The sequence below is a fragment of the Rhineura floridana genome, chromosome 1, assembly GCF_030035675.1.
Source record: "Rhineura floridana isolate rRhiFlo1 chromosome 1, rRhiFlo1.hap2, whole genome shotgun sequence".
Taxonomy (NCBI): Eukaryota; Metazoa; Chordata; class Lepidosauria; order Squamata; family Rhineuridae; genus Rhineura; species Rhineura floridana.
The window spans coordinates 204,004,433-204,021,104 of record NC_084480.1 but is presented as its reverse complement, the minus strand read 5'-3'; the positions used below and the strand labels follow the sequence as shown (position 1 = coordinate 204,021,104).

At 42.7% G+C, this 16,672-nt stretch overlaps 1 protein-coding gene across 1 annotated transcript in view; it reads right to left on the bottom strand.

Annotated features, from left to right (window-relative positions):
• PHLPP1 (PH domain and leucine rich repeat protein phosphatase 1) overlaps positions 1–16,672 on the bottom strand; it is a 189,724-nt gene that overhangs the window by 62,723 nt on the left and 110,329 nt on the right. The window contains exons 4-5 of the mRNA XM_061590314.1: positions 13,822–13,988; positions 2,576–2,722 (exon numbers count right to left, since the gene is read on the bottom strand). Of these exons, the coding sequence (XP_061446298.1) occupies positions 2,576–2,722; positions 13,822–13,988 (314 nt within the window). The remainder of the gene's footprint in view (positions 1–2,575; positions 2,723–13,821; positions 13,989–16,672) is intronic.

The window sequence follows — 16,672 nt, the reverse complement described above, 5'->3', positions numbered from 1 at the left end:
GGTGAGCAGGTTAAAAAAACCCAGAGCAGGAGACCTGACCTCCTCTCTGAGATATTGTACTGCCCTACAAATTTGGAAAAATGCAAACACAATTTGGGTTGGTCTTCCACAGTCCAATACACTTCCTGTGGAGCTTTGAAGTTTTTGGTAACATGTGCCTCTGAGCATTAGTGAATTTCTCTGCTTTTTAATCCGGGAGGTAAGAAATGGGATCTTGTGCAAGCTTGCTGAGAATGGATTGATCATTTGCATGCTTATTGAGTTCAATGGGATTTACTCCTATGTAATCATGGTTAGGACAGGTAAAACTGACCATGGAGGAGAAGCAGGGGGAGGGTAGAGGAGAGGGAAAGAGGAGGGGGGAGAGGGGAGCGGAAGGAGGGGGGAGAGGGGAGCAGAAGGAGGGGGGAGAGGGGAGCAGAAGGAGGGGGGAGAGGGGAGCAGAAGGAGGGGGGAGAGGGGAGCAGAAGGAGGGGGGAGAGGGGAGCAGAAGGAGGGGGGAGAGGGGAGCAGAAGGAGGGGGGAGAGGGGAGCAGAAGGAGGGGGGAGAGGGAAAGAGGGGATTGGAGGGGGAGGGCAAAGGAAGGGGCAGGGGAGGGCAGGTTTTATCATTTGCATGCTTATTGAATTCAGTGGTATTTACTCCCATGCAATCACACTTAAGATAGGTAAAACTGACCATGGGGAGGCGGAGGGGAGGGGCAAGAGAGAGGGGATAGGAAGGCGGAGAAGGGAGGATGGGTGTGATCAGTTGCATACTTTTTGAGTTTAATGGGATTTATTTCTGTGCAATCATGTTTGAAAATGGAAATGGACTGCCTTCAAGTCGATCCTGACTTATGGTGACCCTATGAATAGGGTTTTCATGGTAAACAGTATTCAGATGTGGTTTTCACAGCTTCATGGCTGTGTGGGGATTCAAACCCTGGTCTCTCAGGGCGTAGTCCAACACTGACCCAGGGGAGAGGCAGGGAGGGTTGGAGGAGGGGGAGGGGTGGAGATTGGGTGGGTGGGTATTGAGCAGAGGGGAAGCCCCTTTCCGTTCCAAAAGGAAAATATTGTGAACAGTATCGTTGCTTTTCAGCCTTTCCCCCACCTTTTTATTCTACAGTAGGCACATGTAGTCTCCCACCCAAATTGAAACCAAAGCTGTCCCTGGCCACATCCACACCAGGCCTTTATTTCAATTTGGACAGTCATGGGTTCTCTCAAAGAATCCTGGGAAGTGTAGTTAGTGAAGGGTGCTGAGAGTTGCTAGGAGACGCCCTGTTCCCCTCACAGACCTTCAATCAGAGCAGCTGACTGTTAAACCAGTCTGGCCACTGGAGTTCTCTCAGAGGAATAGGAGTCTCCTTCACAAACTACACTTCCCAGGATTCTCTGAGGGAAGCCATGAGTGTCTCACATGAAATCAAAGTCTGGTGTGGGTGTGGCCCCCTGATTATGCAAGCCAAGCAGCAGTGAGTCTGGCTTTTAGAACACTGACAGTTGGTTCTTACTGAGCATGCCCGACATTATCATCCACTTCAATGCAAAATTTATTAAATTAATTAAAAATCAGCCAGGCATTTTTTAAAGTTTTAAACTGCAGAAGATGAAGGTTGGCATATGCAGCAAGGTCAGTAACAGGTCCTGTGTGAACATGGCTGATTTTTAATGAATTTCAACAGATTATGAGAAATCTGAGAGAAAAAAGTCCAAAAGGAATTTGGGGTTTTTTTTCTCTCTCTTTAGACTTTGAACTCTCGATTCTTTCTGACTGTTTTGTTTATCGCCATGAAAATTGTGAGGGTTGTTAAGCAAGTGTTTCTGAGTTCAGGACTATAAGTTTTGTAAGGTTTTGTTTTCAAATAAGCTTATGGGAAGCATCAGAATGGGAAGGGGGTGTATTTTCCATTTAACATTGTGGAATGTAAAAAATCCACGCTGGCTATAGTATACAGCCACTCTCGTGGGTGTATAATACATGCTTCCCTTTCGCCCTTCATGGAGATGATTGCACAAACACTAGTGTACACATAGCAAAAAAAATTTGCTTGCACAAAATGCAGAGCTGGCCCTTGATTGCACTGGGGTTCATGTGCAGTGCACTGTCCTCTCCTGTAAGGGACATCCAGATATTCAAATCCTGTGTAACAAGGATTGCAAGGCAGGGGAGGGAAAAGAAGAAGTCTCGTTCATCACTACTAGCCTTTCACACCTTCTCCCTTACAACTCAGAACCTCCCACTGATTTCTTATGAGAGCCTCTGCAGGCTTTAGACTACACAGATTGATAAAACAAGGGCAAAGCATGGCCCTTTCCCCTGGCATCAGCCAGTGGGTATTCACTTCTACCTCAGCTATGTTCCCAGCTGCACAGCCTCTTCACCTTCCTCCAAAATGTCTATCAGAATATGTGAGGAAGTGAGTCATAGCCAGTCCTACATAGAGGCATCTGGCTGGCCAATGCAGAACTAGTTAAGTTAAGGCATTCCAACACTTTGTCACGACTTTGTCGGCCCAAACGAACCCTCTGGAAGAAGCCAGCACACTCAGGGTTCACGCCGCCCTTGTAATCATCAGCGTGTACCTACTTGTTCATATCACCAACGGCTGCTGGAATACTTCTGAGTGCATTGCAGGACACATTGAGCTCAGTCAAGGTTGGAATGCTGCACACAGCCAATGGAAACTCTCCTAAATGATTGTTAGAAAGGTTAAGGCTCCTCAGCTTGCTGAACCTATGATGGAGAGGATGGGTAGGGAAGGAGAAGGAAAATAAAATAATGAAATGGGTTTTAAATGAATGCCACATTAATAAAGAATAAACAAAATACCCAAATACTGTGGTGATCTGGATGTTTAAGCCAGACAAATGTAATTTTCTCCAGCACTGCAAAAATGTTTAACACATCTTTTCCAGAGATGCAGCTGTGTTATGTCTGTTGCAGCAAAACCAGCAAAGATTCTTGTGGCACCATAAAGACAAACAAATAGTCATTTTGTGACACATCTTCAACAGCCTAAAACCAAGCAACTAGCGATCTTCCCATATGCAAAAGGTTACATAGCTGGTCACATGGCATCAATTCTTACCTACCACACCCTAATAGGAAAGTGGTATTTACAAGCCTGATATAATTTAAACTTTTTGTTTTCTGCTTAAGTTAAGGGCTAGATTGTCGGGTGTATCATTCTGCTGTTAAAGGAACAGGACTAGAATAAAAGTGGCAACCATTATATTATTAACACATTTATCCTTTAGAATGATTAGCAAAAGCTTGTCACCAGCCAAGTTTTCCTTCCCACCCGTTCTGTGTTCTAAAAAGCTTTTTGAACAGCAGACTTACACAATGAAAAAGACTTGAGGTAAATCCTGCTAGGCTGATGGTTGCTGCAATAAGCCTAGAGCTGAGTCCCAATAGCTAAGCTGGGCAAAGTCTGCCAGGATTGGAATCCAAAAGTGGTATTTGTGTACTACTGCACAGCAGAATTGGGCCATGTACTGTTTTTAATTGTGTGTTTTTAAATTGTTGTAACCTGTCCTGGGACATATGGGTGAAGGGTGGGTGGTAGCAGCTACAGCAGCAATAGTAATAGTAGTAGTTGTTGTTGTTGCTGCTGTCCCTCTTCCTTCATAGATGAATTATTGTTGCTGTTTGAATAATGGAACATAAATGTAGACTTCCTCCAATTATTATTATTATTATTAAGTTTATTTATATACTACATTTTCCACAAATAATGTGCTCAAAGCGTTTCACACAAATAATCCAATACAATAACACAACACATAATAAAGAGTATAATCTAAAGAGAAAATATATCTATATACAGTACATCAAAACATAATGAGCATAAAGCTCAACAACAGCGCCAAAGCAAAAATATTTAAAAACTAATCCCCAAGCTGATACAAAAATCTCCCGCAACCCCCACAGCCCAACCCAAAGGGCCAGAAAGTCCTCCGAAAGAAGCTGCATTTGAAGGCTGGAGGGTGGGGCAAGGCAGGTGGAAACAGCCTCCCCTGATGGCAAACCGAGTCTCTCTCCCCTCATCCCCTCAATTATCCCAACATTTTATTTAAAACACATTCAGTCTTTCCCCAAATTTCTTTCTGCAACCATGAGAGCTACAAACAGGCACTTTTAAATGCAATCTCATTTTGTTATCATGCAGTAGCAGGTTCTGCAACTTGGGCAACATTCTATGTTCTATAAGAGAATTGTGGTCTTGAAAATCTCAAGACACACTCCATTATAAACCAGCTTTATTAATCACAAGTCTCAGGGGGTGGATTTAAGGGCTCTTTGAACAGAAAATATGCACTGCATCGCTTTGCTCTGTTTGTCATCATTTACAATCAGTCAGAAAATCCTCATCAGCAGCTTTCTGCAAATTTTAGTAAAACCAGCAAGTTCATCACTGTTAAGTCTTCAATTAGCAGTGCTTGTCAAGAAGCAACTTAATTAGACTTCTCTCACCCTGGGTAACTGCTCTTTAAAAAAATCCAAAACAATTCCATAATATGTTGTAAAGGCTTTCTTTGGAAAGGGGAAATTGTTCTTTAATTCCTTCTCCTTCTCTATGACTAGCATCCCCAAAGCAGAACTTGCCACTGAACTTAGGCCCGTTGTGATTTCAAGAAAAGAAGGGAGGAAAACGTGAAGTGATTACTCAAGGAAAAAAGGGGACAATCCAGTTACCCAAGCCTGCATGTGCAGCCACATTGTTCAGGTTGCCTAACAACAGGGACTAGGGGGTGTGCCTGCAGGCAACCAACTAAATGGCTGAATGAAAAGATCTGTGTCAGCTTCAGATGAATGAGAGGAAGCTCTTTTCCTGACAAAGTTCACTGGAGGGCTTTGTTTTCCCTTCATTAACTCTCACATGGTGCATGATGGGAGTGAGGAACAGTCATGGAATCAATACTCCCACCACAATAAAACAGAAACAACCACAGTATCAACCAAGCATTGCAACCTAAACATATCTGCAGTCAGAGGACTTCCCCAATGATAGCATCCTTCTCCCCCCACTCCCATCCCCTTTCAGCTAGACGAGGAAAAGAAATGCAATGGGAAGGATACTGCTCCACATTGGTAACTGGGCTGAAACTATTACAGAGAAATAAAAACAAACACACAATATGATACCCAGCGCTTTTTTGGTAAAACAAAGAGCGAGGTGTCGGTACTCATATCTTGATAAAAGTGCCATGGGTGCTAGCACAAAATAGCTGCAATGGGCAGCAAAACAGAGTTTAAAAAAACCCTCAAAAAATAGTGGTGTGAGCTTCCAGGACCCACAAAATGTTGAAGCTATAGAGATATGAAAATAGTACATCAAGTCATCTCGTTATCTAAAGAAGGAACATCTTGGTTGATACAGAATGCTAAACTCCTGTCTTTGCTGATACTTCTTTGGGGACTGGGGGGAGGAATGTGCACTGCTGCCTAGTCACAGCTATGCTAAAATGCTGGAATTCTCTCTCAGTTTTGCCCTGGGGGAAGGAAAAGGGAGGCCTAAAGCAGGAATGGGGAACTTCTCCAGTATGTGTTCAGGCCTGGTTATGGGACTGAATAGGCCTTGGCTGCCCTGATAGATGACCTTTATCGGGAGAAGGACAGGGGTAGTGCGACCCTGTTACTATTACTTTATCTCTCAGTGGCTTTTGATACCGTGGGCCAACTTAGTGAGATGAGTATCAGAGGCACTGTTTTACAGTGGTTCCGATCCTATCTCTAGGTCATTTTCAGAGAATAGCATTGGGTGATTGTCTTTCGGACCCTGTGGCAGTTGTGCTGTGGGGTGCCGCAGGGTACCATCTTGTCCCCCATGCTGTTTAACATCTATATGAAGTCCTTGGGAGTGGTCAACAGGAGATTTGGGGAGAGGTGTCAGCAGTATGCTGACGATACCCAGCTCTATTTCTCTGTAACATCTGAATCAGGAGAGGCAGTGCAAGCCCTAGACTGCTGCCTGGACTCAGTGGTGGGCTGGATGAGGGCCAATAAACTGAGTCTGAATCCTAGCAAGAGGGTGGCGCTGTGGGTTGGTGGTTCCCGAGTTCAGATAATTGGTCAGTTGCCTGCTTTGGATGGGGTCATACTCCTTCTGAAAGAGCAGGTCCATAGTCTGGGGGTGCTCCTGGATCCACCTTTGTCACTAGAGGCCCAGGTGACCTCTGTGGCTAGGAGTGCCTTTTACCAGCTTTGGCTGGTGAGACAGCTGCGGCTGTTTCTGGACTAGGATAGCTTGATCACTGTTGTCCATGCACTGGTAACCTCTAGGCTGGATTGCTGTAATGTACTGTATGTGGGGCTGTCCTTGAGGTTTGTCCGGAAGCTGCAGCTGGTGCAAAATGCGGCAGCGAGACTGCTCACTGGGGCAGGGTATCACCAACATGTCACCCCGCTGCTGAAAGAATTGCACTGGCTGCCCAATTGCTACCGGGCCAAGTTCAAGGTTCTAGTTTTGGTGTACAAAGGCCTGTACAGCTTGGGACCAGGATACCCGAGACATCTTATCCCTTATATACCCAGTCGATCACTGCACTCTGCAGGTGAGGGCCTACTGCAGATACCATCTTATCAGGACATCCATTCTACACAACATAGGAAATGGACCTTTAGTTTGGTGGCACCTGTCCTGTGGAATTTCTTCCCCTTAAATATTAAACAGGTGCCATCTCTGTTATCTTTTCAGCGCCTATTGAAGACCTTCCTCTTTCAACAAGCTTTTTAAGTTGAGACCTTATCCCAGTCTGCCTCTGTGTTGGAACTGCTTTTTAATATGTTTGTAAAGCTTAAAAAATGTTTTTAACCTTTTTTCTTTTTTAAGATGTCTTCAAAGCTTTTTAAAAAAATGTTTTTAAACATTTTAAAACATATTTTAAAGTGTTTTTATGATGCTTTAAAGTGTTTTTAGTGCTTTTGTTTGCTGCCCTGGGCTGCTGTTGGGAGGAAGGGCGGGATATAAATCAAACAATAAAATAAGGCCCACCAGGCCTCCCCATTTAGCCTGTGAGGTCATTTTACCAAGCTGTGCCCACCTGCCCTACACCTGATGTTATATATGATGTCATGTGAGGGCCAGATAAAAACCTGACTCAGGAGAAGGGGAGGTCTGCAGGCACTGCTAATCAGCTAATTGCCAGTGCCTGAAAAGTGGTATGTGAAGCGCTGCTTAAGGGAGTGCTTTGAAAGGGGCTTCTGAAGACCCCTACAGGCAAAAAGGTCACCTGCCAAAACTGGCTCATGAGGGGCAAGGGAGATAACCCACCCCTGGTCTAAAGGAACAGAAAATCAGGCAGATTGTGCACATCTACCAATTATGATTATAGTTGAAGGTCAGCTGAGCCATGGAATGCTGGAAAGTGTCATTTTAAAAACAAAGGAGAGAAGAGTAAGGGAGGAATCAACAGGACTTGAGTTTCAAGCAGGGATGGGGAGCCTCAGGCCCAGGGGCCAAATGCAGCCCTCCAGGCTTCTCAGTCTGGCCCTCAAGTCTCTTCCCTGGCTATACCTCCTCCTCAGCCACACCTGCGCACCCCAGACCACGCCCCTCCCTGATCCTACTTTGCTCCCTCCTTGTGTGTCTTTGCTTGGCTGGAATGTGTCGGACTCTGATCATGTCTCTTGCGTGCCTGCAGAGAATAGCAATGCGTGTAAAGCTGGCCTAGTGTACAAAGACAACACTGACATTTTTTGCTCCATCTGCTTTTACCAGCCATCGCTGGCCTGCGGCCCCAGGAAAGTTGCCCAGAGGGAATGTGACCCTAGGCCTGAAAAGGACTCTCCAATCCTGGCTAATAGCGTAATAAAGATGAGCAAGCAGACACAAGGTAGTCACACTGATGCTTTCTCCATTTCTGGCATATTGTACAAAGTGGGACAAAATTTCACTAGAAGCTCGTTCTACAGGCAAGAGCCAAAAGGCCCACGGGGCTCCAGAAATGCGGATGGCTGACGCAGAACTGGAAGCAAGTTTCCTATTATACAGAGTCTTATGCCTCTGTTTTTCCAATCTTTAAATGAAACTATCACCCTTCCCCTCCCACCCCCCACAAAACTTTGAACACTTTGCTTGAAGTGTTGACAAAGATCTTTGAACAGAGAGTGGAAACAGTTATTGTTTAAGTCATGTAAAATAGTAGGTCACAGAGCCTCTCTCTGAAGCAGCCACTTTAGGAGTGCTACTACTCATCTTAGCACCTTATGAAGTCATGGAAAAAAGAAAGGTATGGGAAAGTCCAGCATGGCAGTAACAGCAATGGTACTGTTACACCAGGGTTAACCAATTGAGCAACCGAAGCTGAATAGGTTTTTCATTCCTTGTTGGTCTTCAAGATGAACATCTACCCCTGGTCAATTTGTTTTTTAAAAATCTTGATGAATGGAAATGGACTGCCTTCAAGTCAATCCCAACTTATGGTGACCCTATGAATAGGGTTTTCATGGTAAATGGTATTCAGAGGCGGTTTACCATTGCCTTCCTCTGAGGCCGAGAGGCAGTGACTGGCCCAAAGTCACCCAGTGAGCTTCATGGCTGTGTGGGGATTCGAACCCTGGTCTCCCAGGTTGCAGTCCAGCACTCTAACCATATAGTAAAAAATATGCAAATAGAAAATATTAGTATATACTGTTACAAATATACAAAAGTTCAGCCTTGATGTTCCCTACCCAAACATTATCTATATCTATACAAAAACATTATTCCTAAAATGATGCACCACACATATTTTCTTTTATTCTTCAAAACAAATGGTATTATAATAAATACATCTCTACCGTACATTTTGACTGAAGCAGACATTCCAAAAATTAAAACAGAATGCATTTCCTATAAAAACTTTGAATTGTTTGCTTATTTTCTCTTCCTTTTTCAAAACTTACTGATTCAGTAAGCTTTACTACAAATGATATAGCCCACATCCATTCAAGCCAACTATCCAACTGAGGACTCTTTATTGTCTTCCATATACTTGCCAACTTTATTCACTGTGATCAATTACCAACTTCTTGACATTCCTTTAGATAATATCATCAAATCAACCCAGATATAAATATCCTGGATCCAAGGACAAATAAGATGTTATACTTCTGTCTACTAGTTACAATTTCTTTCTAAAACACCCTGAGTTCTCTCACAAGCGTACCACATGACAGCAATTTGCAAGGGGTTCAGAGCAACACTGACATAAATCTGGTATGGTTCTGTTACAGCTATTAAACTCAAGAGGAGTTGAGTACTATTTAAAAAGTATTTTAAAACTCTCTTCTCTAAAATTAGTAGTAATCATGTGCCATATTTCATTCTGAAATATCTGCCCTTATCAATATTCTATAATCAAAGGTCCACCTTTCTTTCATCTTTCTCTAGCTCTTCTTCATTCTCATAAACAAGATGTCATAAAGCTTTTGAGAGTAATCCCTCCATTGTTTAACTGTACTGAGGATTTTTTAACCAGATTTGTTAACTCACAATTCGCTTCATTTTGTCTTATCATTTGATCGAAGCTTTGCCTTGTTTCAAAGAAGTGTAATAAAGGAGATATTTCCAACTCCCATACATAATATGTCCACCCAGGGGGGAAATTCTTCTATTCTGTTGAACTGGATCGATGCCTCTTTCACATTCTAAAAATTTCCAGTGTCAAGTTTATCTGAAGAAATTTTATCTTTCACCTTTTCCCAACCTGAAAGAAGAGCTGTAACTATAGATTTTTTCTTTTCATCATGAATCTGTATTTCCCTTTTGTAACATAAAAGGGCTCTTAATGGAATTCCTCTTTACCTCCGTTCTAAATCACGCCAAGTTGCACTGGAGGGCAGGAGGTGTCCATGAATCACTGCACTATAACTACCATCTGAGCTGCATAATCGTAAAGTGAGATTTTTGGAATATTCTTTCCTCCATTGTCTGATACAAAACATGAGGTTTCGTATAAAAAAATGGATCAAGGAATATTCCAAAAATAGATGCTCTTGAACACTTAACAGCATTTATGAAGCTTCTCAATTCATATTCCCAAAAAGTCAAGTGTATTCACAGATATAAAGTGGGGTAAGGTTAAAAGAAAGAAACTTCACCTTTGGTAAGAGTTATCTTAACAGTCACAATATGAGCTGCCCAAGATTATTTTTTTTTAAATGAACAAAATTTAGACAAAGCTGTAGCTTAGTAGTAGAGAATCTACTTTGCATTCAGAAGCCCCCAGGTTCAACTCCCGGCATCTCCAAAGTATCCCCCTTCTGAAATCCTGGCAAGCTGCTGCCAGTCAGACAGCTGGATGCATCAATTGGTCTGACTTGGTATAAGGCAGCTTCCTATGAACATTTTACTACAATGAAAGAAACAATCTAGTTAACTAAGACTATTCCTTGTACCAAGGCTTTCACACAATGATGCCATGCTTTTGAACACATGAGCTGCCTTGCCCAATTAAAAAGTTTGGCTCAAGCAGCTAATGTTCTTCAGGTATGTGGGAGTCACAATCCATTCTACTCTGATATTTCAATATGGGCTCGCTATCAGCCTCTTATGGCACAGGCTGCTACTATACTGCATATTAACACAAGGGTGCTTTTCCACGCTATGGCAGGGTTATACTTATCTAGAGATAATGTCAAAGGAATATAATGTACTGCATGCACAGCAACAAAAGCCTAATTGCTTTTTTTTTCACAATGGACAAATGGCCACAGATGAGAGATCAAACTAGGAGTGTATCCAACTGCAAGCACAACTGTTGTGTGCTCAACAGATAATAGAACTTTTGTACTCTCCACAAAAAGAGTCTAAAGATAAGAAAGGAGAATGGATAGATACATTTTATTAATGTAAAGAACAAGAACCTACTTAGCAAGAGCATAGCAACATAGAAGTTGCCTTATAGAGAATCAGATCATTGATCCATCTAGCTCAGTATTGTCTGCACTAACTGGCAGTAGCTCTTCAGGGTTTCAAACAGGGTTCTCTCCTAGCCTTACCTGGAGATGTGACTGAACCTGGGGCCTCCTGCTTGTGAAGCAGAAGCTCTGCCACTGAGCTCTAGGTTTTTCTCCAACACACATTCAAGGAAAACTCAAAATATGACACTCATATGGTACCACTACGCTGGCGATTCTCAGGGTGGAGGTAAAGTTATATCTAGTGCAGCCTCTCTTTGGCACTGAGACTTGCAGCCACAGTTCTATCAATTCCACTATCTTTTAACCCAGGCTTGGAAAAATGTAAGCCATCATGACCAACTTGCTGAAGGCTAAAGTAACATTCTGTGGCTTAAATGAAGAATCATTTTTTTTCACTAGTCCTGTACATTGCTATTGCCGATACTGGTACTATTCTTACTCTTTCATACACCACATAATAAATGTATAAAGTGCAGTTTCATTGGCATTATTCTCACAACAATCCTGAACAATGACTTACTATTATGCCCACTTTACAAATGAAAGCGAAACTAAAAAACCACCTTAGGCTGAGCAATGAGTCGGTCATGCAGCATGCTGATGGCAGCAAGTGGTAATATCTGAACATCCAAGTCCAGCCCTATCCACTATACAAGCTATTCAGTGTGTGTGTGTGACATTTAGATATGTGGCAAAACAGTTTTCTTCACCCTCCATCCAAAGACAAACTAACACATGTATGTTGTGTGTTTTTGTTTTGTACTTTTTTGATCTGGGGGGATCAATCCAACCTTGGCACATGCAAGGGCTGCCTAATATAGCATTAAGAGGATATTTGGAAGTGAGTACTCTCCCAACCAAAGTAGTGGGGTAGAGAGTTATGGCTATGCTGCATATTTGGATCTACAGAGTGCCTTAGACTTGTGGGCTCTCGTGTCCCAGAGAAGTATCAGTAGTCTTCGCCATATGATCTAGTTCAGTCCCAGTGGCTCTCAGAATACAAGGAAGCAGCACATGTCACACTTTCCTCCACAGAGAGGCAATTGCAGGAGGCAGTGCTCTGGAGCTCCCTGTGCCTGCCGTAGACTCCCTAGTCCTCCGATTCTCTTCAATTAAGAGAAATGCTGTCAAGTGCCCACAGGGGTTAGCTTCTCAGAGTACATGCTTCACAGGAGGATTCTTCTGCTGCAAAGGGAAGCTACAGCAATGTGGCCTTAGACAAAGTGTGAACGTCAATAAAGCAGGCTCTCTCCTGTTTGTACTTATTCATGGGCGAAAAGGTCAGAGAACATCAGCTGTAGGGGATATTTTATACACAGACCGATCACATACTTCAACCAGAACATACAGGTCAACATCCTTCTTCAGAAAAGGGAAAGGAATTTTTACTGATAAGCCGCCACAGCATTAACTGGCACCTGATAACCACTGAGTGACAAGATATGACCGTTATCTCTGAATAATGCAACTGAAAACTGATAGTTCTGAGAATCACTTGGAATTATACTGAGAATTCCCAATGGAATTCTCTGCTTAGAAAGATTTGTAGGACCACCTCACTGGGCTCATTTAGGAAGGCAGAAGGCACGTCTTTTTTATAAAGGTGCTTGAGTGACGAGGCAGCAGCTGCTGTATTACCAAGTTGTCTGGTTTGGTGGTTGCTCCAGTTTTGAATGCAGCCACAGGTTTTCCTGTCATTTATGTTTTTTAAAAAGTGAAACAAATCCGTAAACAAAACCACACTACCATGTATTGAGATTTACTTAGGGCAACATCACATAAGGCATAATTTTAGTAGCAGAACATTTGAGTACCTAGCGTATATGCTTACATCCAATATGTACACCTCTGTCTATCCCAGGTGCTTTTTTGGCACATGCAGATCAATTCTTAAGACTTCCTGACTTCAGTATGCTGCTGAAGCACCAACTGCTGTCTCATCATGTAAATATCTTCAAGTTGGATCAATTAATAAAACATGAGTCTTTGTTACCTTTTGTATTTATACTTTCTTTGGCCATCAACCAAGCGATATATGAAATGTATTCCTCTGTTTATGTTCTTTTTTTAAATGAGAAGTGATGGTAACAGTGGCACCCACCTGGCATCAGCAGTATCGCTCTGCCTAAAACACACTGCTGCTATTAACCAAATAACTCTCCCCCTTTACATCACATAGCTCTATATAAATATTTGCCTCCTTACATTAGGGCTGGAGAGGAGAGGTATATTTGGACCAAATGTTGCACATACAAGCTTTAACAGGTTGCTTTAGTTATCTGTTTATCTGCTCTTGTATTTTATTGTTGTGCTGGTAGATGTTGTGCTTAAATTGAATAATTGTACCCCACCCTCAGATCGCTTGTGATGAAGGGCAGGCTTAAAAATATTTTAAATAAATAAGGCCCTTGGGAGGGCTGTCAACACTGAGCTTAAATGGTACATTCAGATTTCAATAAAACCACTTGCCTGGACAACCGTGATGCATAAGAACTGCCTAAGACCAATCAGGGAAACAAGCCTTTTAAATGGGAAGAGAGAATTGATGCTTTGTCTCTTGCTAACTGTCACAAATGACCAACAAAGACACATGCAGGCAAGCGGGCTAGAAAAAAATATCTGTGGGCCACTACCGTTTGCAATGGTGGTTAAATAAAACATACCTTTATGGAAGATTCTTCCCAGTCTCCACCCACTTCTGGTAAGGCACTGTACCCATAGAGTAACACACCCACTGTTAGATACTCTTGCATCAGTGAATTCCCGTGATACCATCATGTTATGTAAAGTAGGAGAGGCTCTTGAAAATGATAGTGGGAACACCCAATTATGCCACAGTGGAAGACAGAAAGAAACACAGCTGGAAGCTTTTAAGGAATTGATTAAATCAATAAGAAAAAAGTATTTTTTGTTTTTTAAAGTACCTTTGTAGCTCATTAAGTCCTCTGGCTGTGGATGAGCCGGGGTTCAGCCTCAGGAAGTTTTGCTTCAAATTGAGATGAGTGAGGTCCTGGCTATAGAAGAGGTTGGCAGGGAGATCTTCCAGGCTGCAACATGAGAGATCTACTGAGCTTATTCGTTGAGATGCAATCTGCAATTTAAAAAAAATCCATAAGACTAAGATCAAGAAGAGGTCAGCGTTGTGCTTCTTGTTTGAACCGGGCTACTTCCTGAAAATGCTGTTGTAGTGATATCTGTAATATCTTAATGCAATATCTGTTTATGCTATGAGTGGGCATATGCATAGCGGAACAGTTACCAGTGTCATTGAAGGAGGCAGTAGTGCATCCACAACTGAAAAAACTCTCCTTGGATGCACTGCAACTTAACAACTACTATCCTGTCTCTAACCTCTCCTTCTTGAGCAAATTTACTGAGCAAGTGGTGGTGTTCCAACTACAGAGAATCTTGGATGATCCTGGATTATCCTGACCCATGTCAGTCTGGTTTTCGCCCAGGTCGTGGCACTGAAATTGCTTTGGTTGCCTTGGTGGATGACCTACGCTGGCAACTGGACAGGGGGAGTGCATCCCTGTTGGTTCTGTTGGACGTCTCAGAAGCTTTCAATACCATCGACCATAGTATCGTCCTGGAGCGCCTTAGAAGACTGGGGCTGGTCCTACCGCAAAAGTTGTGTTCAGAAGGTGGTGCTGGGGGACTGTAGTTTGACTGTTTGGCCTTTGCAATTCTGCAAAGCTCCATTTTGTCCCCTATGCTATTTAACATCTACATGAAACTTTTGGGAGCAGTCATCCCAGAATGCGGGCTGGGCTGCCAGCAATATGGTGATGGTACTCAGCTCTTCATATCAGACACATTGTATCTCAAAGATGCAGTGCAGGTGCAGGATCAGGGGCTTCAGGCTATAATGGGCTAGATGTGAGTGAACAAGCTGAAATTAAATTTGGACAAGACAGATATGTTGTCGGGGAGTGGAAATCCTATCCAGAATTGGGGTTGTTAGCCCACTCTGGATGGGGTTGTACTCCCCATGAAGGAGCGGGTGCTTCGGCTGTTCTGCCAGCTGTGACCCTGTCTTGCAAGCTCAGGTCTGACCACCCTCACCCATGACCTAGTCACCTTGCTTTTGGATTACTGCAATGCACTCTACGTGCGGCTGCCTTTGAAGAGTACTCAGAAGCTTCAGCTGGTTCAAAATGTGGCTGCCAGGATAACTAGAAAGAACCACTTTGAGCATATTACACCTGTGCTAAAAGAGCTACATTGGATCCCAGTTTGCTTTCGAGTACAATTCAAGGTCCTGGTTTCAACCTTTAAAGCCCTAAACAGTTTGCGACCTAGGTATCTGTCTGTCGGCCTTCCCCTCATTAGTCATGCTCATCGCATGAGAGCCAGGGAAGAGGGTCTATTGCAAGTGCCTACTATATCTGAAGGCCGATTGGGGAATGCTTGCAAGAGAGCCTTCTCTGTCATGGCCCCAAACGATGGAAAGGCCTCCCCTGTGAGGTAAGATCAGCCCCCTCTCTTCCCATTTTTTAGGTGGCTGCTGAAGACCCATCTTTTTACATAAACATTTGGCTAATTTTCTACCCCTGTATTTTAATGTTTTACAGGAAATGTATGATGCTTTATGTTTCTGTATTTTAAATTTCTGCATGATTTTTATGTACGCTTTGCATTTTTAAATCTTTGTAATCCGCCTCGGAACCTGCATTCCAGGTCACAGGCTGACAACAAGAATAATTAATTATTATTTATTATTGTTTAAATCATTTTTATTATGATTATTTGCGGTAAGCACATGAATATAGTAATGGTTAAACCTCATTCATGCACTGTGAGTACTGTATATGTTGTGAAAACATGTCCCCAGGGGTTAAAGAGAGTTCTAGACTTCAGAGGTGCTAGGAAGAAAAATCAGAAAAGGCCTTTTCCTATTCTCTTTCCCTTCCATATTATTATGGATTTCTAGCCTGCCTTTGAGAAGGTGCATAAATTCTTGAAAGTGAAACTTAGTGGAGGGGGAAGAGGATTCAGGGCAAAAATGGGAGAATCTTCCTTACATACGAGGTGAGCTTACAAATCACTTAATGGTTATATGTTACACTATGAGGACTCCATTCTCTGTGCATAATGCAAATACTGATCCAGAAAAAAAGGCTATTTTGGGAAAGTCAGCTAATCTGTACACAAGCAGAGTATGTCCTGACTAGATGGAAAAGGAACAAAAGCAAAAAGTGAGCCCACCATGCTGCCTAAAAGTTTACAGGTCTTTCAGCTATTCATTCCAGTACCAAATAAAGCCATACTACTCGCTTGACATTTTTACTGCTTTGGCTTTCTAAAACCTCAAATAAGAATATAATCAAACACATCATCTAAATTGGGTAGAGATAAAAAGAAGTAACGCTAATGGCTTTGCAAACAGTATCCAGGGAAAGTGGACAATTAACAGCTCAACACCAGAACTGAGAGAGGCTGCCTGGATATGACATGATTTGCAAAATATAGAATCCCAACAGAAAACTTTTTCAAATGCCTAAACTAGAAAGTGAAAGTCAGTGTGCTATAGTGGTTAGAGTGTTGGACTACAACCTAGAAGACCAGGGTTCGAATCCCCACACAGCCATGAAGCTCACTGGGTGACCTTGGGCCAGTCACTGCCTCTCAGCCTCAGAGGAAGGCAATGGTAAACCCCCTCGGAATACCGCTTACCATGACAACCCTGTTCATAGGGTCGCCATCAGTCAGAATCGACTTGAAGTCAGTCCATTTCCATTTTCCAAGCTAGAAAGGCATAATCATAGTAACATT